This window comes from Cyanistes caeruleus, chromosome 21, assembly GCF_971803275.1.
Source record: "Cyanistes caeruleus chromosome 21, bCyaCae1.hap1.1, whole genome shotgun sequence".
Classification (NCBI taxonomy): Eukaryota; Metazoa; Chordata; class Aves; order Passeriformes; family Paridae; genus Cyanistes; species Cyanistes caeruleus.
Window position 1 is genome coordinate 9,838,041 of NC_141721.1, and position 21,108 is coordinate 9,859,148.

General features: G+C 41.3%; 3 protein-coding genes across 13 annotated transcripts; 2 read left to right on the forward strand and 1 right to left on the reverse strand.

The window, feature by feature from the left end:
* The first annotated feature begins 1,916 nt into the window (after nucleotides 1-1,916).
* Nucleotides 1,917-4,450, forward strand: MED31 (mediator complex subunit 31). The gene is made up of 4 exons (XM_086859240.1): nucleotides 1,917-2,160; nucleotides 2,524-2,601; nucleotides 3,239-3,335; nucleotides 4,060-4,450. The coding sequence occupies exons 1-4, from the start codon at nucleotides 2,151-2,153 to the stop codon at nucleotides 4,250-4,252; spliced, it is 378 nt and encodes a 125-aa protein (XP_086715366.1). The 5' UTR covers nucleotides 1,917-2,150; the 3' UTR covers nucleotides 4,253-4,450.
* Nucleotides 4,451-5,431: 981 nt separating this feature from the next.
* TXNDC17 (thioredoxin domain containing 17) lies at nucleotides 5,432-7,571 on the reverse strand. The gene is made up of 4 exons (XM_023939560.2): nucleotides 7,430-7,571; nucleotides 6,663-6,744; nucleotides 6,322-6,397; nucleotides 5,432-5,719 (listed from the first exon to the last, which is right to left on the reverse strand). Exons 1-4 carry the CDS (start codon nucleotides 7,569-7,571, stop codon nucleotides 5,651-5,653), a joined length of 369 nt encoding a protein of 122 aa, XP_023795328.2. The 3' UTR covers nucleotides 5,432-5,650.
* Nucleotides 7,536-20,249, forward strand: KIAA0753 (KIAA0753 ortholog). 11 transcript variants are annotated; one of them, XM_086859224.1, is made up of 16 exons: nucleotides 7,570-7,676; nucleotides 8,052-8,186; nucleotides 8,985-9,594; nucleotides 10,107-10,210; nucleotides 10,497-10,559; nucleotides 11,395-11,610; nucleotides 12,690-12,897; nucleotides 13,938-14,137; nucleotides 15,078-15,247; nucleotides 16,016-16,099; nucleotides 16,262-16,349; nucleotides 16,545-16,718; nucleotides 17,761-17,842; nucleotides 18,490-18,610; nucleotides 18,748-18,972; nucleotides 19,074-20,249. In XM_086859224.1, the coding sequence occupies exons 2-16, from the start codon at nucleotides 8,103-8,105 to the stop codon at nucleotides 19,189-19,191; spliced, it is 2,547 nt and encodes an 848-aa protein (XP_086715350.1). In that variant the 5' UTR covers nucleotides 7,570-7,676; nucleotides 8,052-8,102; the 3' UTR covers nucleotides 19,192-20,249. The 11 variants fall into 11 exon arrangements, 9 of the variants coding, with proteins under 9 accessions (XP_086715352.1, XP_086715350.1, XP_086715351.1 ...); XM_086859225.1 differs by having other exon boundaries at nucleotides 7,581-7,676; nucleotides 13,941-14,137; XR_015278458.1 differs by having other exon boundaries at nucleotides 7,587-7,676; nucleotides 13,941-14,137; nucleotides 16,603-16,718.
* The last annotated feature ends 859 nt before the right edge of the window (nucleotides 20,250-21,108 follow it).

Consider the following 21,108-nt stretch of genomic DNA (forward strand, 5'->3'; position numbering starts at 1 on the left):
GGGACGCAACAGCAATAACAGCAGTCAAGTCTCTATGAAAGGAGAAACTGAGGCAGCGATGTCATCCTGGTTCTATGACAAGAAGACAGATTCCTGGCTCACATTTACATTAATACATATCCTGCAAATTTGGCTCACCTGACATTTAAAAACAAAGAAAAATTCAAAGTTTTCTTAGAGAATGTTCTCAGTATACTAAAATTCTGATTTTCAATTTTCTTCCTAGATTTGATGGACAAGAATTGAGATGTTTGACTTAACTCATGCAAACCTACATAGTTATTTATTTTTGTGACCAATCCTTTTTTAGGATTCTCTCCTCTGAAGTCACTCTTGGGAGAGAAATCCTATTCTAGAATAGCAGTGCAGACACATAGGATATATTTGATCTCTTCTTTTAGCTCAAAGTCTGTGTTTACTGGGGAGTGACTTGTTATGCTTTGATATGTAATAGTAGTATTCCACAACCACTAAAATGTTGTCTAAAAAAGCAACCTTTTTTTATTAAGAAAAAACTCTGCATGGATTCTTTTTATATGGTTTTTGTAATCCAATTCCCACGGAAAAATTCATACTGCATAGGAAAATATAGTATTATAGAAAATTGCTAAGTTGGATGCCAAAAATACTTCAACAAATTAAAATAGAAAATAATTAAACAACAAAAAAAGGAGGACATTAGAAGAGTTTCAGGTAACTCTGTAAAGATTGCTTCCACTGCTGCTGCTCACTCATGGAGCATTTGCTTATTAATGGTTTTACTCTGAGACAACTGTGTTTTAATTAATGAAGAATTAAGTGTAGAGGTTGACAGAAATCTCCTTGGCTGACTATAAAGTCACTATGAAAAAACCCCAAAGCTCCAAACTTTGTCCATGTCCAATACTTACCATTAAACTTGAAATGAAGTTTAGTATTTTAGGGTTGATTCTCTCCACTCCCTTTTGCTCTGGAAGTGATGAACAGTGTCTTTGCCTAGTACAAACCTAGAATGAATGTTCAGCAAATACAAACAAAAGTTCATCCTCTTTTTATCCTGCTCAGCTCAAGGCTTATCTGAGGAAAAAACACGCATGGAACACTGACCCCAAAGCCACGTTCTAATGGCTCTGGGACTGACTGGCCTCCACCCTCGTTCCTGTCAGAAGGAATGTTCATGTTCGAGAAGAGTCGTAAGCTGGAGTCCCGGGAATGTCACTCTGTGCTTGCACTGGGCTCCCCTGGCACAAGCAGCGCCTGCGTGACGGATTTTCCCCTCAGACTGTGAAATTCCGCAGGGCTGGACGGTGCTGACAGACGTCGTCAGGACAAAGCGATTGATGTAAAACTGAGTGCTGGTCGCTTAAAAAGACATTGGTTTGTACTTTAATGATTTCTGAGTTTTTTGGGGTTTTTGAGCTGCAGCAGAGAACCGTGAGAAGGAAGGAATTTGTAAAGTGCCATGTTCAGTGTGGGGTTTATTTGGATATTGCGGTCTCTGAACGCTCTTTCCAGGAGTAGCTATTTGATGCCCTGCTGCTGTAACCCGGCAGCAGCTACTCCCTCACCCGCGGGAGTGAGGGAATGGTGTCAGTTGTGCCCAGCTCCCAGCACCCGAGTGTTCGCGGGCTGCTCTGCACGACAGGTACGAGGGAAGTGCTCCGAGCACTGCGCGGCTTTGGCGAGACTCGTGGGGTCGGGAAACCCAAGCCTTGAAAGGATCCGCTATGGTTCAAGGGGCGCCATGTCAGCGTCTAAGGACGAGTGCGAAGGACGACGGTGTGTCAGCACACGGCCGAGAACAGAAACGGGAACGAACAAGAACCACCTCCAGCCCAGAAGGGACGGCCACCCAAGGGATCATTCCCCGCCCCGACGGGCCCCGCCCCCGACGGGCCCCGCCCCCGACGGGCCCCGCCCCCGACGGGCTCGCCCCCGACGGGCTCGCCCCCGACGGGCTCGCCCCCGACGGGCTCGCCCCCGACGGGCTCGCCCCCGACGGGCTCGCCCCCGACGGGCTCGCCCCTGACTGGCCCCGCCCCCGCCGGCCCTCCGCCCCCGCCGCCGTTGCTAGGCAACGGCCGCTGCGTTCCCAGCGTGCTTAGCGCTGCATTTCAGCGGGCCGCCGACGTGGGGGGTGCTCGTCGCCGTCGGGTGTGCGCGTCCCGGACATGGACGCAGGTGTGGGAGCCCGTGGGGCCGGTGCGGGGCCGGGGAGGAGCCCCGTGGGCCGGTGTTGCAGCCGATGTCGGAGCTCCTCAGGCCCCCGGAGCGCCGGGTCTGACGGGACCGCGCTAGAGCGAGAGCTCGCGGCCCGGGAAGAGGCCTCCTCACGGGCGCTGGGGCCCCTCTGAGCCCGCAGCCCCGGAGGCTTCTCCCGGCCGTGCCCTGGCCGAGCCGGCCCCGCGCACGGCGCTGTTTGCTGCTGCCGGCCGCGGCCCTCGCCCACCCCAGCCCGCCTTGGTTCCGGGTGACACATTGACCGCGATTGCTTTCAATTGGTTGTGTGGGTCCATTTCTTACTGTTTTTTTTTCTCGACTCAGATGATACAGGGAATCGACTTCGATTCCAGTTGGAGCTGGAGTTTGTTCAATGTCTGGCAAATCCAAATTACCTCAACTGTGAGTATTTAAAGTAAATACCAGGACCCGGAGGAGTTAATATAGTTTAATGATCTTTATTGTTACTGGTATTGTTAAATATTAAGAGAGGGCTAAACAAAGAAAAGGGTTTTTTACGGCATAAAAGTAGTCTGTAAATAATTTGTTTAACATGTGGGTTGTTGGTTTTTTTTTTTGACTGTTAAGTCTTTTGTTGGCTGGAATGCGAAAAAAAGCATTTATTTGATGGAGGAAGAAAATAACAAGTTTCAGTCTCTTATTAAAAAGTAACATCAAGTTAACAGCATTTTTTCATCTGAAAACAGAATTTTACTAATGTGAATAGTTTCATATATGCATAATGTTTCATATATACATAGTTCAATTTATACATAACTCAGTGCTAATTTTGATGCTACAGTCAAAATTTTCTTTTTTCAAAAAACTCTTCCATTCAATGAAAGATACAAACCAAGACATGAGACTAAACTATTATTTTGTTGACGTAAAAATCTTATTTTGTCCTGTTTTTTTATTTGCCAAGTATAAATTAGTGAAATTTGATTGTAATGAGAAAGTTTTGACTTTGTGAATTTTTTCAAGTGTGCAGATTCTTTTCACCCGTCTGTAACTGACAATTCCTTATTTGTCATTTCAGTTCTCGCACAAAGAGGCTACTTCAAAGATAAAGCTTTTGTAAATTATCTTAAATATTTACTTTATTGGAAAGAACCTGAATATGCAAAATACCTGAAGTAAGTGCTAAATTCCCTTAAGTTTCTGCATATTAATGGTTTGGCATTGACCTCATTTTACACACTGTACAGCAGCATGTCAAGGTTTCATTTCTGCCTATAATGTTACTTTTGTCCTCCCCATAACATAGATTATGTATGATTATGGTTATATGCAATCTGGATTTTCCTGTTTCCAGTAGTCCACATGTAGCAGCAATGGGCAAAAATTACAAAAATTTCATTAGTTTTCATAGAATCTTCCTTTAAAACCTTAGTCTGCACTTTTGATTGGTTTAAAATCAAACCATTGAACATTAGGGTAAAAAAGCAGTAAGTGCATTTTAAGATTAATTTTGTATTATTGATGCTTACATGAGACACAGGGTGATTTTGTGTTTTTCCAAGTGTGCAAATTCATTCAGTTTCTGGGAAAATGTTTCTGTTCATCTCCTTTAATTGGGCTCTACAGTCATTGTAATTCCTATGGATTTGGTCTATCAAACCAAGCCACTGGGGAAGCTACTGCAAACAAGCAGGAATGTGCATTTATTAATGGAACTGGATTCCTTGTTTCCTGCCCTGATGCTGCAGTTACCAAGTCACAGTGTGCAGCCTGAAGTGGTTTCACACTTAGGTAAAGCACATACGAATCAAAACTAAAATAGCCCAAGAAGTACTGAAGACTCTAGATTTAGTGTTCCTTGTAAAAACCTGTATTAAAGTGTGCTTATTTTTAACCCAGGTATCCTCAATGTTTGCATATGCTAGAGCTGCTCCAGTATGAACATTTCCGCAAAGAACTGGTCAATGCTCAGTGTGCCAAATTTATTGATGAGCAACAGATCCTCCACTGGCAGCACTATTCCAGGAAAAGGATGCGCCTCCAGCAGGCACTGGCTGAGCAGCAGCAACAAAACAACACCTCTGTAAAATGAAGTACATTTGGAGTGTACTCGTGGAGTAGTGATGATAAGGTGTACTTTGTGTTAGTGAAGTATTTACAGTAGAGGAATGAACCCTTATGCAACTTTGGCTCTGGATGTGTCCCTTTCATTTGAATTTTTCAAGTGACTGGTGGTGTTTTTGTTTCATCTATTCTTTTAAAGACTAATAAACACCTGCAGTTTATTTTATAGCATGGGTAATTTTCTAAGGGCTTTACTGCAGTCAAGTTATTGATTCCTCTTGACTTTGAAAACAAAACCTAGATTTGTTACTTATTAATTATCTACAAAAAAGTGTGATCATAGGCTGATCATAGGAAGCCATTTCCCTGGAGAATAATGATGTGTCTTAAAGTGTCACTGAGAACTCCCTGCTACTTACAGCTCCAGGACAAGCAAAGGTGAAGTGATGATAGACAAAGTTGAAATTTGCAGTTTGTCCTTGAAACCAAGCTGCGCTATTACTCATCACTTCTGTTTCACTGGCAGTGATTGTTGATGGAAGTTTTGCAGTTTTTCTTACAGCACATTGTACAGCTAGAAATCAGGAGTGTACAGGGTGAGGTCTGGGGCATGGAGCAGAGAGAAACTCTGCAGGATAGAGAAGGAAACAAGCTGTAGCTGTCTCTGTTCCATTAAACTCGGCTTCCTTGAATCTTGGCCTTTGCCCATGCAGCAGGGGCTGCTCTAGAATCTCTTTACACTCAATGTAATGAGAACAGGGTACATGGGGAAACATGCCATTGCTTGGAGTATTGGAGAAGCACTTGCCATTTATTCCTTTATGTTTTTTTATTGTAAGAACATAGCTCTTGGCAGCTGCCAGGATTTTAATTTTCCTATTTTCAGGCTGTATTTCTGGTGCATTCGTGTTGTATTTCCTGTCCTTGTAGGATTAGGTACTCCCAACTGTTAACCATTAGCATGTAATCAGTGATACTACAGCTGTCAGCCATCACATTATCACACTTAGAACACATAAGCCATTAAACATCTTTGGCATTGAAAATTTATCTGAACAGTTTCTGTAATTATGTGGTCAGACTTAGGAATATTTTTCTGCTTCACCCCTTCCTCCTTATTCATTTTAAGTGTAACTTTGCAGTTACACTTCAGTAAGTGCAGGCTAATCTCAGTTTCTAACATGAGCTCAGGTTCTTTGAAAAGAGGTCAATTTGAAAACTCAAGTTTATTTGGACATAAAAGGAAAGATACAGTTTCTTGGGGTAAGATTTTAGTGTAAGGTTTGGACCCAGAATTTCAGGACATTTATCTTGACTAGTCTGAAGTAATTAATTACAAAAGATTTAATAATGGTCAGTGATTCTTTGAAAGGACAGTGCAGTAATTGAGATTACCATCTTCATCAAGGACTGACTAGTAAGGGCTTTAGTCTTCAGTAAATAACATGCGCACAAGCTCTGCTTTAAAACATTCTTCTTCGACCAGCTTCTGAGGCTGAAAGGAAAAGTTCATAATTAACAAATCGGTTCTAGTGGAGAGACATTTGTACATACTAACATTAGTCACATCCAGCAACTGTTGTCCTGGGGATCTAGGTAGTGGAGGTGGAACTAGAAAGGTAATAACAACTGAAACATTCCTGAGGTGTGGAAGAGGCATTTCTAAGCAAGTAACTGCTAATTAACTATCAAGTTACAACTTGAGCTGCAGTCTGAGTCAAGTGCACTGCTCATAAATTGTTTCACTCCCATAGTTCAGTGTTTGGATTTTTCAAAAGCTGAGGAGCTGCAAAGCAGGAGCATTAACAATATGTAGCTAATAAGTTTCTCAACCCCTCAAGCACTATGAGCCAAGTGCACATACTCCCTTTACTGCATGTTTGTTATAGACATTACACAACAAGCAGAATGGTTGTCTCTTGAGGAACTGTTTGAGTGAGGAATGGGGAGCAGAAGAACTGTTCAGAATGCTCTGGTCTCCTTGAACAAGAGAGGGTTCTCAGAGAATACAAGTGACTAATTCATTTACAGCCCTAAATTCCTGCCAACTCGCCATCTCAAGGCCTGTTGATCCAGAACATAGAACAAATCACTTACTGTTCCGTATTTAAGTAGTGTAGGCACTCCTGTTAGTTTCAGATTCTTCCTGAATTCATTGTTGGGATCCTTCCAGCTGTTCAGAAAGAAGGTGTTAAGCACAGCTTATAGGGGGGCATTCTGAAGTTAAAATAGCTTCAAAATGATTCAAAGGCCTTTGCCTCACACCTTCCCAACTCCCTTCTCAAAACAAGCATGCAGATCATTTATGTCAGAGATGGTGAAGGCCTCAAAAAATTATTGGCTCCTTACAGAAAAGGACAGCTCAGTCAGTTTTTCCAACAAGGTAACCACCAGTCCACCAACAGTCATCCCATTTTTCAGCATTCAAAGGTACTTACTAGGGTCTATCTCCAACTAGACAGTAGATGAAAACTGACTCATCAGGTAAGTTATGAAGTTCCTTCCTCACAATTGGTTCAGCTAGAAAATAATTTTTAAAATCTGTTAGTACTTAATATTTGTGCTACAGAATCACACGTATTTACTTGGACCAGCAAGACTGCTTATTAATGTTTTGTCTGCTTTAGTTAGAGATCTCTAATTCATTTCACCTGTCAATCCACAAGTTTTTCAGAGTTCATTATGTACTCGAACACTGACTGGACTTGTGTTTGAGTAAAGAGCAATTTCTTCTCTAACACGAAGAGAACCACTCATTCTGTCCTGGTCGTGGGTGTGACAGCTCAGCACGGCGCCCTACTGCAGGGCGACGTTCCATAGCGCACCTTCACACCTGCTCAGACACATAAAGCCCAGGTAGTTCAGTGCGGTGATTCTGAGAACCGCCTTCTCCTGCTGCCGCCAGACACTGTCGGGGAGGGCACCGCTGCGCCTGGACACGTTCAGCATAGGTGAAACTGACCGCAGGTCTCTCTGTTTGCTGGCCGTGCGCCAGCCTGCACCAGAAACCTGTGCCGCTCCACGTGGGCAACGAAAAGGGCAGCGCGGCAGCCCGCTCGCGGAACTGTGCCTGGAGCCCGGCACCGGCACTGGGGCTGCTGTGCTCGCCCGGCATTTTCCGGGAAGGCACCGGGAGCCTCTCCGGCTTCCCCAGGACTGACACGGCACCTTGCCGCAGGCAGGGCGCTCCCCCCACGGGCCTCACCCGTCACGCAGTCGGGACACCAACTCCTGCCCTCGGCGTCCTTATCGCCGCAGAAGAGCACGAAGATAGGCCGGCCATGGTAACTCTGCGCCGTCCGCACGAACTCGGGATAGCCGCGGACCTGCAACTCCACCCAGCCCATGGCGGCAGCGGCTCCGCCCGGCCCGGCCCGGCCCGCGCGGCCGCCGTAGCTCCGCGCGCTCCCGGCGGCCCTTGCGGCGGCGGGACCGGGTTCGAACGGCGCCTGGTGGGTCCAGGCGCGGCCTGCGTCGCCTGTCCTCCCTCCCTCTCTGCCTCTCTCTTCCTCACTTCCTCCTTCCTCCTGCCCTCTCTGCCTCCCTCCGCCTCCCTCCTCTTTGCCTTTCTGCCTCCTCCCTCCCTCCTCTCTGCCTCCCCTCCCTCTGCCTTGCGGCAGCGCCCAGGACCCGCTGGTGCCGGTGCCGCCCGGGACGCCGTGAGGGCCCGGGCCGGGAGCAGCCGCGGGCCTTGGGCGGTTGCAGAGAGACCGCCCCAGTCTTCTCTCCGCGGCTCCCTCGGGCTGGTTCTCTCTTTGTTGCTCACGTCAGACCCGGGATGGCTTTTGCGAGTCTGAAATAAGCGTTTATTGTTCTCCCATTCACAGCTGTGATCACAAGCAAGGGACAGTAGCGGGATTTGCTCTCATGCCGATGAGATGGGACTGAGCAAGACCGCGGTGTCTGAGGATGCATTCGCCACCCAACGATACAGGAATGAAGCTAAAGCTTTACAAACACAGGTACCATATGCCGTCTGTAGTGATGCTGAATTGGTTTTCTTTGTGATTGTAACAAAAAGATTATTCTGACCCACTTCGTGAGACAGCCCAGCAGGGAGTGTTATACCAGCTTTCCTCATGTTGTCACACATTATCTTGACACTGTCCTTTGTTAAGGGTAGAGATCACAAACTGTATATGCAGTTATTCTTAATTTTCTGTTGTGGTTCAATCCCAGTAGGCAGCTGAGCATGCAGCCACTTGCTCACTCTCTGCCAGTTGGCATGGGGAGGAGAACTGGAAGGTGAAAAGTATGAAAAGTTACGGCTTGTGATAAAGGCAGGTCAACAGGGAAAGCAAATGCTTTCCTGTTTGTGTACACAAACAAAGCAAAATAAGGAATTCATTCTCTACATCTTATCAGTGGGCAGCAGTTCAGCCGCTTCCACGACTTCAGTGCATATGACAGTGACTGAGGAAGACAAATGCTGTTCACCAGTCTTCTGTTTCTCCTTCTTCTCTGCAGCTTTTACTGCTGAGCATGATGCCAAAGGGTGTGGAATATCCCTTTTGTCAGATGGGGGTCAGCCATCCAGTTGTTTCCTCACTAGCTTCTTGCCCACCCTTAGGCTACTCAGAGGTGAGCAAGTGAGGAGCAGAAAAAGCCTTGACCTCTGTGAGCACTACTTAACAAGAATGAAAACATTGATATTAGCACTGTGTTCAGCACAAATCCAAAATGGTGCCATCATGAGTTGCATCACCTGTTTATAGTGTTCTGTATGTTCTAACATCAGGGTTTTTTTATGCTTTGAACAGCTCCAGTTTAATAGAAGTGTCCCGGCAGTTCCAGAGAACTTGGCTCTCAGATTCTCTCATCCCCGTCCAATTATAATAGAAAAACTGAAGGCATCCAATAATCAGAGAAATCTGGTTGGAAATGAGGACCCCAGCCTGAGAAGCTCTGGGATGTTCTCAGTGGTATCTGAAGAGAGACTGAAATTGGCTGTTCAGCTGGCAAAAAGGGACATCAGACAAAGACGTCTCGAAGAGCAAGTGAAACGGCAGGTGTTTGGAGATGTCAGTACACCATTGTGGACCCAGAAATCACAGCAGCAGAAGACTGAAGTATTTGCAAGTCAAAAAAACAAAAAAGCCCTGAAGTCTCAGACTCGCTCAACATGTCAGCAGAGGCTCGACCAGCCTTTCCAAGGGGAGTCTGCCAGCTCTGACGCGAACGTTTATCTCTGCGTAGTTAAGAAGGGAAGGCAAATACCAGCTGTTTTGGACTCTCCACCCACCCATGATACCAGACCAGACACCAAGCAAAATTTAAATAAAAAAGAACATCAGAATATGCAGGAAGTCCAGCGTCTGCAAAAAGAATTGAGGAGCTATGTCCAGAAAATTGAAGAAATTATTAAAAAAGGTGTTTAGACTGCACAGTAATTATCTTATATAAATATACACTAGTTCGTTGATTTTTTTCCCCCATTTTTTGGGTCATATTAGAATTCATATTTATGTCTAGACTTTTGAGAACCATCTTTTTTTTTTTTTTTTTTTTTTGAAAAGTTTATACAAGATAGAATAGCTAGCCAGTTTAAGCAGTTGGTTCTTTTGTAGTAACTAGCAGGAGGTTTAACCATTCCTAATTTTGAGTGCTTTTTCTGCAACTTTGTCATAAAACTTAGGGGTCACATGATTTTTAAAATAACTAACGAGCTATATCGCATGAGACTTCAGTCAAATTCTAAATAGAAACAGGACATAGAGTTTTCAATAACTAACATGCATTACTGTTAAAAGAACCCTGCACAAATAGGTGGCTTGGTTCTGCTTGGAAAAGTCTTATTACTAAATTATGTCTGTTGTCATGACTTAATTGGGATTTTCACAGGTTAAATTACGGTATAAAACTTTGTATTCTATGCTTTTTAGGGAGAGATAGAGAACTCGATCCTGAAAACGAGCAGCGGCTTTGCACTAGGAGACAGCAACAAGCTGCACGGTCAGCTCGGATGCTATATGTGCTCCAGCAACAGGTAGGAACCATGATTTTAAACTGGGATGCATAGGAGTTTAGTTTGTTGTGATGAATTTGTCAGAAACTAACTGGAACAAGAGAAAGTCAATCGGGTTGTTGCTGAACTTCCATGGCATTCTAGTTTATTCTGAATGATGTGACTGATTTCCCTCATGGCTGGACAGAGAGGTGAGTGTCACTACTGGAAAATCTCAGATGCTACAGTGAAGATCTATTGTTCATTTATAGACATGGAACTAATTGTGACTGACTTGCTTCTCTCTGTCTCCTTTCTTGATAAACAGGTAAAAGAAATTCAGGACGATTTAGAGAAACTGAGTCCTCATACAATCAAACATACTAAAAAGGTAAGATGTAATTATCCTTCAGGGTGCAAGTAACTTACAGAGTTTTCTGGATAATTGAGTTTGATTGTCTGGGGTGCAGCTGAGCTCTCTCCAGAAAGGGGATTTCCTTTGTATCTTACACATTTTGTCTCATTGTCCAAGAAGTATGGCTCACTTGGCCTGACACTGCCTTTGCTACTTCCCTCTTCTCCTCAGCTCTCGTTTGCAGTAAATGAGAGGCAGGTGGTTGGTCTTCTGCATTTATGTGGCTTCTAATTCCTTCTTAATTTCAATTCCTTTTTGTAAGGAATTAGCAATGTGTTCTACTCTTGACTGCTTTTTTTTAAAACTTCTGTTTGATGACACTCAGTCTTACCAGCTTTCTTTCTGATTTTCTTCTCTGCCCAACACCTTTCAGGGGGATGGCTGAGATCACAACTTACAGTCTGGCCGATGTTGCCCTGTTGTTCTCTTGTCCTTTTTCGATTACCTGCATTTTCTTCTGTAACAAAACACAGAGGATTGAGAATATTCTTGTTTGCGCATTAGGCTCCAGCCAACTGTAGATGACAGCTCTATGTTGGCACAGGTAGTAGAAACCTCATGACCTGTTATCCCCAGGCTGTTTTACCTGAAGCCAGCATGACATCGATAGGAGTACTCTTGTGAGGAATCTTGAGTAAATTACTTCAATGCCTGTTTTGCTTTTTCTCGCAAATAAATGGCTTAACAGCAATCAAAATTATTCCAAACATCAATGTTTCTACATGAAATTTCAGCAACAATTCTTCCAATAGTATAAGTATCCATAGAAACTATAGTTATTAAAGCATTTATTTATTTTTCATTTTTCCAGTCTCGAGCAGTATCCAGGTTGGCAGCAGCACACAGAGGAGCTGTACGAACCTTGCAGGCATTTGCCAATCAGTTTACAGATCAAACAGATGAGCAGATTCCAGCCCACTACAAGGAACTGGGCAGTCTCATTCGTCAACTGTCTCTCTGTTCTGCCAAACTAGAAGGGGATTCTTCCATTTCTGAAGTTATCATAGATATTTTGTTGCAAGTTGAGGTAGGAAAAAAACATTTGTTTTTGCTAAGGCAGGAAAGATGTAGCGAAATATGAGATTGTGTTCATGAAATGGCAGATTATAAATTACTGGTTTTGTTTTTATTTTTTAAAGGTCATATTTTCTAACATAAAAAAGTACTTCTAATGTTCCTAAGTAATGGTGGTCTAAAACAGACGTGCATCCTAAACACAGAAGCTACCTGCTGCTTGTTGATGCTGTTCCTAGCTTTCTTGGCTGTCCTAGTAGAATGAGAAGTAGTAGTGATAATGGTAACAAAGCATCAGTTCCTAATTCATTAGTCATTTTCAGAACCAAGAGAATTAATTTTATACATTAGGTGTGCATTAAGTGTTTATTACTCTGGATGCATGCTTTAGTCATCAGCATCAGTGATGAGCACCTGAGCATCTCATATGGTGGTGGGTGCAGAGTTGTCCAGGCAGAAGATAAAGTTGTGGGTACAAGAACTGCTTGGCTCTGTGCCCTTCAAATATCTAATTTATTGATATCTGATGACTTATAGATGTCATTAGTATCATTGAAAAGTTCTGATTCATGTCGCCTGCTGCATAAATTAAAAAAAAGCAATATCAGAGCCATAAGATGCTTTCCTTAAAAATGCTGTTAAAACTGTAAGAGCTGCGTCTTTAATTTTGCTGTTATGACCTGCTTATGAGAACAGTAAGAGTGCTAACTGCCTGGGAATGGGAAAGGAGGTAGTTGTTTAAGTTTGGACATAGCATTGGAAGAAGTGTCTTTGTCACCATATTTATGTGACCATGAAATTTTTGTTGGTCTGTAGCCCTTGTGTTCAATTCTTTTTGAACATTCTGTAAGCAAATGGTTTGCTGGAGTCTGTTGTAAATACGAAAATGTAAGCTTTTTCAGTAAGATTTAAGTTAGTAATATGAAAAAGCTTCTACATGACAAAGCTATCAGAAATAATCACTATCTGAAAAAAAAAAACCAAAACAAAAACAGACCAAAAAAGCTCCAACTGCTTAGAATGTCTTGAATTTTCTTTTCATTACATCAGATCTGCTGAGAGAATAATTAAAACTCTAAATATTTGATGCAGGATCTGAATTCACTGCTGGAAAACAAGCAAACATCAAAAACAGTGAAGAAATGTATTTCAGCTTCTCAGGCCAAATCTCCAAGGAACACTGAAGCATTTCCAACAAGAAAGCTTCTCTCTCCAAAGGGAGAAAACAAACCTCTCACCTTAAAGGGACAGCATGGACAAGAGTCTAAAAAACCTCCATGTGCCAGGAGTCTTTTGACTGGTTTGTATTTTGAATAACTAAATACATTATTATCACTTAACTTGCCATCTAGAGTTCAATTTTTTTAGTATGGTATTGCTGTTCAGAAGTCAGTTAGAGGTCAGCAAATCAGTCTTAACAAAAACCAGGCTGTGGTTGTATAACTGTTCATACTGAAAAGTAATTCTGTGGCTTTGGCTCAGAATTCCCTTGGTTTGTACAATTTCTCTGCTTCTGGGAGCAATGGCTGTTTTATCCTGGCCAGTACATTACTGGCCAGTTACTGTTAATGTAATGAATAATCACACTTCTCTACCTAGAGACATACTAATTGATGGTTAATCTGAAGACTTGAAGGTTTTCACCACTATCTTGCAATGCAATTGTTCAGAGCTGGCTTTCTATATTATTTTTTTGCTTTGGGTATGAAAGGAAAGGAGCTTTATTCTTAAGGTGCTGTGAGATAAATTTACCTGAAGTATTTTGCCACCTTATGAAAGCCACTGTAAGTTCTTACATTATTATATAAATTATATTAACTGTTTTTTTTCTTTGTGGTGACTTTGTCATACCTCAGGCAGCAAGAATTCCATATGCTGAATTCATCTTTGGCAGTCCAGGGAGACAGTATATAAGCACCTAATGGTTTCCATGTGTCTTGGTGCCTAAAAGAGGATGCGTTGTTATGACTGCCTAGACCCCATATAGCAATTGCACCCATGACTTGTATATATATGTATATTTTCAAATATCTCTGTACATATTTATATGCATATGCACACAAACCCCAGACCTTCCTGTTCATCAAAACAATGTAAGAAAGATAATTGCTTTTAATACTTGTCAGGAAATACAAGGCTAGAATTTTTCATCTTGTCTTTCATTTTTTAAAAATTATGGTAGAGCTTAAAAGTTCATAACAGAGGTAGCATAGTGCTACCTAGCATAACAGAGGTATCAAATGTAGAAAAAAAGAGAATTCTTGCCCTTTTGATTTAGAGTTAACAGTTCATGTGTTATTTTTAGTATAGATAAACATTGACATGTTGCAAATATTTCAGCAGTTCAACAGGCAAACAGTTGTGCCCATATGTTACACAATAAATATCAAGAAGAAAGTGGCCCACCTACTTCAGAGAGAAATGCCTTTTTGCAAGGAAGCACAAATGTACTGGTGAGAGGTAGAGCTGTAAGAAAAGAGTCTGTCCTTGAAAATAGTGCTTTGAAGAAGAAAAGTATGTTACTGCCTGCAAAACCACAGGTATGGAAGTGATAAATCATTTATGCTGTCTTCTACTTGTCCTCTAGGATTTGTTCTGTAAGACACAGTCAAAGCTTCACACTTCCTCACAATACTGCTATTCTGAGCTAGGAGACATAGGGAGTAAACTATGCAATCTGCCTGTTATTTCTAGTGCTTATGACTATTTTAGCAAATTATTTTCGAAAACAGTGTTTCTTGTTCCTTAGAAATATACTCTACAACTAGAAACAACAGAATTGATGAGGAAAATGTTCACTGAAACATTAATCATGTTTGATATTAATCAAATTATCATTATCATGTTTGATATTAATGTGTACTCTTCAATTTGAAATTAAAGCTGAAGTATCTTCCTCCTGTGGTCATCTTGTGTCACAAAAAATGCACTCAGCAGTAATGTTGCGCTAATGTTAGTAGGAGAATATATGTTACTCAGGCTTACTTAATTGGTAAATTATAAAACTTTACTATACAAGTTCTGATTTCTGCTAAGTCCTTGCAACCAGAAAGGAGCTTCATAGTGCAAACAAAACAATTCTTAAAAGACATGGGCTATATTTTGCTAGTAAGTGTATTTTCTTTTTATCCCTTCCTCAGAGGCTGAATACAATGTTACCTTGGAAACCTTCTATTTGGATTTATGAATAGTTAGCATAGAGTCTAATTCTGAAAAATCAAAATGAAGTTTTTTCCACAGGAAGAGCAACACTGGAAAAGTTTGAACTGTTTGCAAAAATAATAGTTGCAGGATTAAGCATATATTCTGTTCAGGCACAGCTGTACTTCCCTTTAACGCACTTGTAAAACTTTCACATACATCAACTGCAGAAAAGCCAGCAGGCATGATTTCAAGACAAAGTCTAAAGCAGAATGCAAAATACTTTAAAAATTCAGCAGCTGGAATATGTGTTTTTAATGTGATCATGTTAATTTTAAGGGAATGCTGAAATCTTTAAACTCAAGACGGACAAACCCTCTGGGAAAGCATGCCCGATTTCAAGAGCCAACTATAGCTTTCCAACTAAAAGAGAACAAACGACCTGTTAAGGAGAGCAAAATGCCTTGCATGCCTTCAAAGCCTTCACCTCGGTCTGTTTCACCTAAGCGGTATGTTTGCAGTCCTTGGCACCCACCTTTGCACTGCTTCCCAGTGGAGAAGCTTCTGGATCTGTGCTAGTGACTAGGATAGAGTTGGCCTGGCTTCAGTCCAGTGGCACAGCGCAGCTTGCTGTCACATAGCTGCTCTCCTTTCCCACTTGGCCCAGAGCAGCCCCATTCCCTATAGCCTGGGAAGGGCCAGGGCTTTAGTCTTTTGCCTGAGTTGCTGCCTGGGAGTCAAGGCCAAACTGTGCAAGGCAGGGCAGTGGCAAAACACAGGAGGAGGAGTGGGTATTCCCAGCACTACATTAAGAAAGTAAATATTATCTCCCCGTTTCAGAAGGACAAGATGTATATATTTGTCCCAGACAATAATAAAGGGCAGGTTTGTTTACTCTAAACTCTATTCAACATGCTGTTACACAGGGGTCTTCAAATTTAGGTTGGTTTGGGACTGATGTTTGTGGCATTTGGAGCAGGAGATCCAGGTGCTGGATCAGAACTAGGCAGTGTGCATGGTAAGATGAGGAGCTCATTTCTCTGGACAGTACTTGTGGAGAATCAAGTAGTTCCTGTTTGCCAACAGCAGAAACATGATTCAAGTTCCCTCATTCTCAACAGATTTTTCTGGCTTATATGGTCTCAAAATCTATTAATTTTCTCTCTAAAGTTTCTTGTAACTCTTTCAAACTAATAATGGAAAATCACACTATTTCATTCTTCAATTGTTACAATGTACATTTTGTAAGTTTCTATGCTACTGTGCTATTTTTGAAGATTAGCAAGGCTTGAAGCAAAACATTCAAGAGGAATTCTAACTCACCTTTGCAGAGGAGAAATGGAAAAAATACAAAAGTTGAGGTAATGACTTTATTTGAAAAATCTTATAAGGAGTGTCAGATCTGAGTTTCTCCCCACTCCCAACAGTCCTCCCAAAAATACATTTATATAGTTTGATGTTTAAAATTATTGTTGTCATAATAGCTTTCCGAATGGCATTGTCATTTGTTGTTCTTTGTGCAGGTCACGAACTGTTTCTCCAGCCCAGTGTGCAGAGAAAGCTGGGAAGGAGGTACAGGAGTGGTCAGAGCCTCCGTTAGACAGGACACAGGTAGTACAGACAAGATCATGCCACTGGGTGAATGATGCCTTGAGAGCTGTCAAATTTTTATAAAAGAGCAACAGTTTCTTTTCAACTTAATGGAAGTTACCTTTGTTTTTGTTTGGGTTTCTTTCTTTCTTGTGTTGAGTTTGTGTCTTTTTGTTTTCTGTGGCATTTGTTTTTGGGGTTTGTTTTTTTAAGTAGCAGGTTGCAACAAATGCAGATATTCTGAGTGAAAAGCTATTGGATGATCTTTTGGAAGATACTGCTCGGGAGCTGTGGAGCATGGATCAACTTGAGAGACTCCAAACTGAGGCTCTGCCTGTGGCTGACACTCGTAGCCTGGAGTCAATGTTGCAAAGAATGGAAGAAATTGAAGTAAGATTTTCTGTCTTGGTTGGTCTCATTAGTGTTAATTTCTTATTTGCTGTCCACAAATTATAGTATCTGTAAGTATCTGCATTCTTAAATGAAGCAAGGTCTGACTGGATCAGTGTCTGAGATCAAAGACCTGGATGGAGTTTATGCTTCCAGAAAACACCATGTTAGAACAGAAGCAGAGTGTTTGATGAATCTGTTGCTATAAAGTTGGCAGACCTGAGTTTGCATCCCATCTTAAAATTTTGTGGCTTAAATCATTGTATATGAATGGCAGAATCAGTATGGTGATTATTTTGATTGTCTAGCAGATTGGAAAGTATTTTAATATTAATTTGAATTTTTCCCTTTTGTGTGCTATAGAATTTCAGTATTCTAGTAGCATGACCATCTTGAGGAAATATGCTCTGGCAATCCGAAGTATTTCACAGGGCATCATGGAGAAGTCAGATGAATACATAGTTATCTGTGCCTTTTATTCATCTTTCTATATAAATATTCATACATAAGGTTATAGTTTACTTGACTTGAACTTTCTCATGTATTGGTTTCTTAAAAAGTTTTCTTTAATCTGTTTTTTCATCATTTCTGGTTTGAGTTCTATTTTGACTTTCTCTGAAATTTATTGTGACTTAGAACTACTCAGTTTAGTGCCATTTACTTCTAGAGATCTGTTCATCAGTTGGAAGTGTGAAGCTGCAGTGTCCTTGTCCCTGAGGCACTGGAGCACACATTTGGATTCACAGTTGGTGAGACAGGAGCAGTTGGAGGGCCTTGAGTTGTTTGGCTGAGGGCTGTTGGTCTGAAATGGGAGGAATTCCCGTGGGACTGGCAATTAGTTTTGTATTCAAGTATGACATTTTGAACAAGATAAATGTCTGTGTTTTCAATCCCCCAGCCCTTTTCTGTGTTGTGTTACCAGCTAAAATAAGCCTGCTTTGCCCAAGGAGGACAATTGCTTGCTCTCCTGTTGGTGATAATCAGTACAGCTGAGCTGTATATATGTTACACACTTGACTGACTGATGTGTGTTCCACCACAGATGTACCAGGAGGCTGTCCGCAGGAGAGTCACACAGATTGTCTACAGTGACTCCCAGTTCTGGGCCCAGGAAGACAAAATGGGTAATTGTCTTTTTTAACACAACTTGGTTTTCTTAGAAACTGTAGGTTTAAGTTCAGGTGTATTGAAATCAAAGTCATTGGACTATGTGTGATCAAATAGCACCACTTGGACACTTTTTACCATAAGTGCTTCTTTCAGAGCACAGTTTCTAAGATACAGTTCTAAAATCAATTCTTTATCAGCATTCCTTTTCTTTATCCTATGGTTTGATTGAGTAGCACAGTGAAGCTACATTGTTTTTCCATTGTATCACATACAACTTTACTGAAACTGTGTTGTTTAACATAAGTTGGAAAATCTCACAGTAAGACTGGTAAGGATTTACCCCAAATCTTTATGGATTCTTTTTCTATGTCTTGGATTTACCATGGAGTTTAATAGACTGTGCTATTTTTACAGTGGTATTTTCTATCTCTGCTAGAAGCACCCACTGGCAGCACAAATGATTTATACTAAAGGTAGTACTTCTAGAATGCTCAGCTTTAATACACTGAGCTGAATTTATGTTTTTTCTCACTTTGAATACTTTACTTACCTGAAGGACTTGCCCTTAAAAGAAACAGGTCTTTGTAAGGACTTAATCTGCTGTAGATGTAGTTTTTCTCTTTCAAAAATCCAATTTAAAATGGTATTTTCTTCCTTCTAGAACAACAAATGGCATCAACAGCTAAAAAACTTATATCTCCTCATCCAGTTCAGATAACTAAATTAATCAGACACACAGAGCTGGAAACAGACATTTTATTTGAAAAACCATTTGACAGCACGTAAGTGGAATAATTTGCCCCACACTAAACAGTGGTGCATAAGATCTATGTGACTTCATTCCAGTGTTTTCATTACACTGACTCTTCAAAAAGAGACTTAAAAATTTAGTTCTGTCTTGATTATTTTATATTTCCAGTGATATTGATGAAAATAAAGAAGCAAAGGAGAAATTGCAGTCTGAAAATTACGTTCTGCAGTCCTTGCCTCTGAAGTCTCTACAGAAAGCGTATTCTGTGTCTGTCTCTGTGCCAAGCAATGTGCTCCAGAGCATCTTGGATTATAACAGCAGATACAAGCATCATTTAAAGCTTATTTCCCATGAAGTAGTGGGCAGTTTTGATCCATGGCAGATTGCTGAGAGGTATATGAACTGTCTTTGCGGTTTGGAAGTGAAAGACTGGAATTTGAAATCTGACTTTCTGAACCTTTTCCTTCTCTTTTTTTGTCCTTCCTCTCCCTTAGTCTTGCAGAGCAGCTGACAGAAGAAGCCCTTTGTGATGTGGCAGCAGAGCTGCAGGATGTTTGTGAGGACTATGCAGAAGCTGTGTTCACATCAGAGTTTTTGCAGCCAGTGCAGTGAATTCTTTCCCACCTGCCCTATCAATGTCAGCCTCAGCCTGACAGTCTGTGAGATTTTCTGTACTGGATCTCCATCAAAGTACTCCATCTCCATCTCCATTCATCTTAGGTTTTTTATAAAACCATTATAATAATGTTTTCCTTTTCAGAAAGGACTTCCTTATTTTTCCTTTTATTGTCTAATTACCTTAGCACATGCTACACTGGGGTGAGTTCTTTTGGAGATGTGGCAATCCAGTGAAGGATTCTCATGGCACAGCAAAGATAGATGCAAACACTTGTCGCTGGCTGTAGTTGCAGGTTTGCTTGGGCTCTTGCCGTCAGCTTCGGGAGTTCCCGAGTACCTCCATAGTACATAATGTGCATGGTACCTCCTTAGTACATAATGCAAAGGCAAAACAAGACCTTTCAATAGAAGCATGTGATAGAAATATTACTTTCTTTTTCTTAAACTAGTCTGAAATGTTACATTTTTATCAGCATTTAGTGATTCAAGCCCATATTCCTTTCTCTTAAGAATTCCATTAAAATCAAGAACAACAAAATAAATGAGCAATTGGCATTTCTGCAACATTAGCTTGTTTGAAGTAATCAAAGTACTAGTTTGGGTTATGTCTGGAGTCAGAGCAATAGTAATAATTACTTAATGTAGTACTCTAGGGAAATGCAAATTCAGCCCTTGAGGTAACCTAGAGAATATGACAGTCTGTTTCCTTTGTCAGTTTTTTTCTCCAACATTGTTCAATCTATAACACGTTAATTTTTAACCTTCTAAGATTATTTATATTTTCTCTAATTAGAACATATATTTTAAAAATAATTTTGTTTCTATTGAAGCCTGGTTTACTATTTCAGTTGTCTTCAAATGCAATGATGTATATGATACTGCTGAAGTGGGACTTTGCTGATATATGGTTTCTGTAATTTAAAACAGCTGATTTCTAAAATCATAAGTCAAAAATATTAAAGCAATAGTGTCTCTATGTGTATATATGCGTGTGAAAGTATTTTGAAGATGTTTTATTTTTTAATAAACAACACTTGTTTATTATCACTAAACACAGTTTTAATTTAACTTCCCTCTGAATCCATTTGGAATAGCACAGCATATTCTATGATTCTATATATCCATGGTCTTTCTCTAGGATTGCTTTCTTTGGTGGCTTAGTGACACTGTAGCACCTTTGGGAAAGCAGTCCTTGTCAAACCTTTTAAACAGGACTTGTGTCCAACAGCAGAGGCAATGTGGCTCGAGGGCTAACTACAGCATGTAGTAGCACTGTCACCTATAGCTGGGGGAAGGTGAACCATAGTTTATCTGCAGCTGGCTCTGGAGGTGGGAACTGCTTAAGTGTCTATTCCACTTAAGGCTCAAGCAAAACCACTTAACTCACCAAATTCTCAGGGGTATTTGCTGTGGCTCTTGAATAAACTACTAAGCAATACCCTAGCAAAATAATGTAATTATCTTTGTACCTACCAAGCTGGTGTTGGTACAGAGCCTGTAGTACAGGCTTTAGAACTTGGTTGTACTATGCTTGGTTCTTCAATTGTAGGATTTTTGGGGCAAAACTTCTGTAACTGCGCATTATTTGGTAGTGTTCTGACACACTGTAGTAACATAAAATCCCTCCTAAACTCTCTGCCAGCCTCTTCCCTCTTCTTGTTTCTACAAGAAGGGCTGTGACTCAAGACGTTCCTTAAGATGAATGTCTTCCGGTTATTGGGGGTTCTAGAGAAGTTGGCATTTCTACTTTTAGAGGCATGCTGCCAGTGAGGCTCTTGAAGAGGGACGAACTCTGTAAGTTCCCTTAATTCGGCTTTCAGCAGACTCAAAGCCACTTGCCTATTGCTGACCTCAAAGGCAGCTTTGCAGTTGTTCAACCACTGCATTGACACAGGGCCTGGCAACACCCAG

What these genes read in the sequence shown, in the direction of transcription:
- MED31 (XM_086859240.1), top strand. An exon ending in AAATCCAAATTACCTCAACT is followed by an intron (nt 2,602 to 3,238) that starts GTGAGTATTTAA and finishes TTGTCATTTCAG; the next exon opens with TTCTCGCACAAAGAGGCTAC. An exon ending in GAATATGCAAAATACCTGAA is followed by an intron (nt 3,336 to 4,059) that starts GTAAGTGCTAAA and finishes TTTTTAACCCAG; the next exon opens with GTATCCTCAATGTTTGCATA.
- KIAA0753 (XM_086859224.1), top strand. Translation starts at nt 8,103, where the DNA reads ATGGGACTGAGCAAGACCGCGGTGTCTGAGGATGCATTCGCCACCCAA. An exon ending in TGAAGAAATTATTAAAAAAG is followed by an intron (nt 9,595 to 10,106) that starts GTGTTTAGACTG and finishes TATGCTTTTTAG; the next exon opens with GGAGAGATAGAGAACTCGAT. An exon ending in CGGTCTGTTTCACCTAAGCG is followed by an intron (nt 15,248 to 16,015) that starts GTATGTTTGCAG and finishes CTATTTTTGAAG; the next exon opens with ATTAGCAAGGCTTGAAGCAA.
- TXNDC17 (XM_023939560.2), bottom strand. Translation starts at nt 7,571, where the DNA reads ATGGGCTGGGTGGAGTTGCAGGTCCGCGGCTATCCCGAGTTCGTGCGG. An exon ending in GTGTCCCGACTGCGTGACGG is followed by an intron (nt 6,745 to 7,429) that starts GTGAGGCCCGTG and finishes ATTATTTTCTAG; the next exon opens with CTGAACCAATTGTGAGGAAG. An exon ending in CACTACTTAAATACGGAACA is followed by an intron (nt 5,720 to 6,321) that starts GTAAGTGATTTG and finishes TTTTCCTTTCAG; the next exon opens with CCTCAGAAGCTGGTCGAAGA.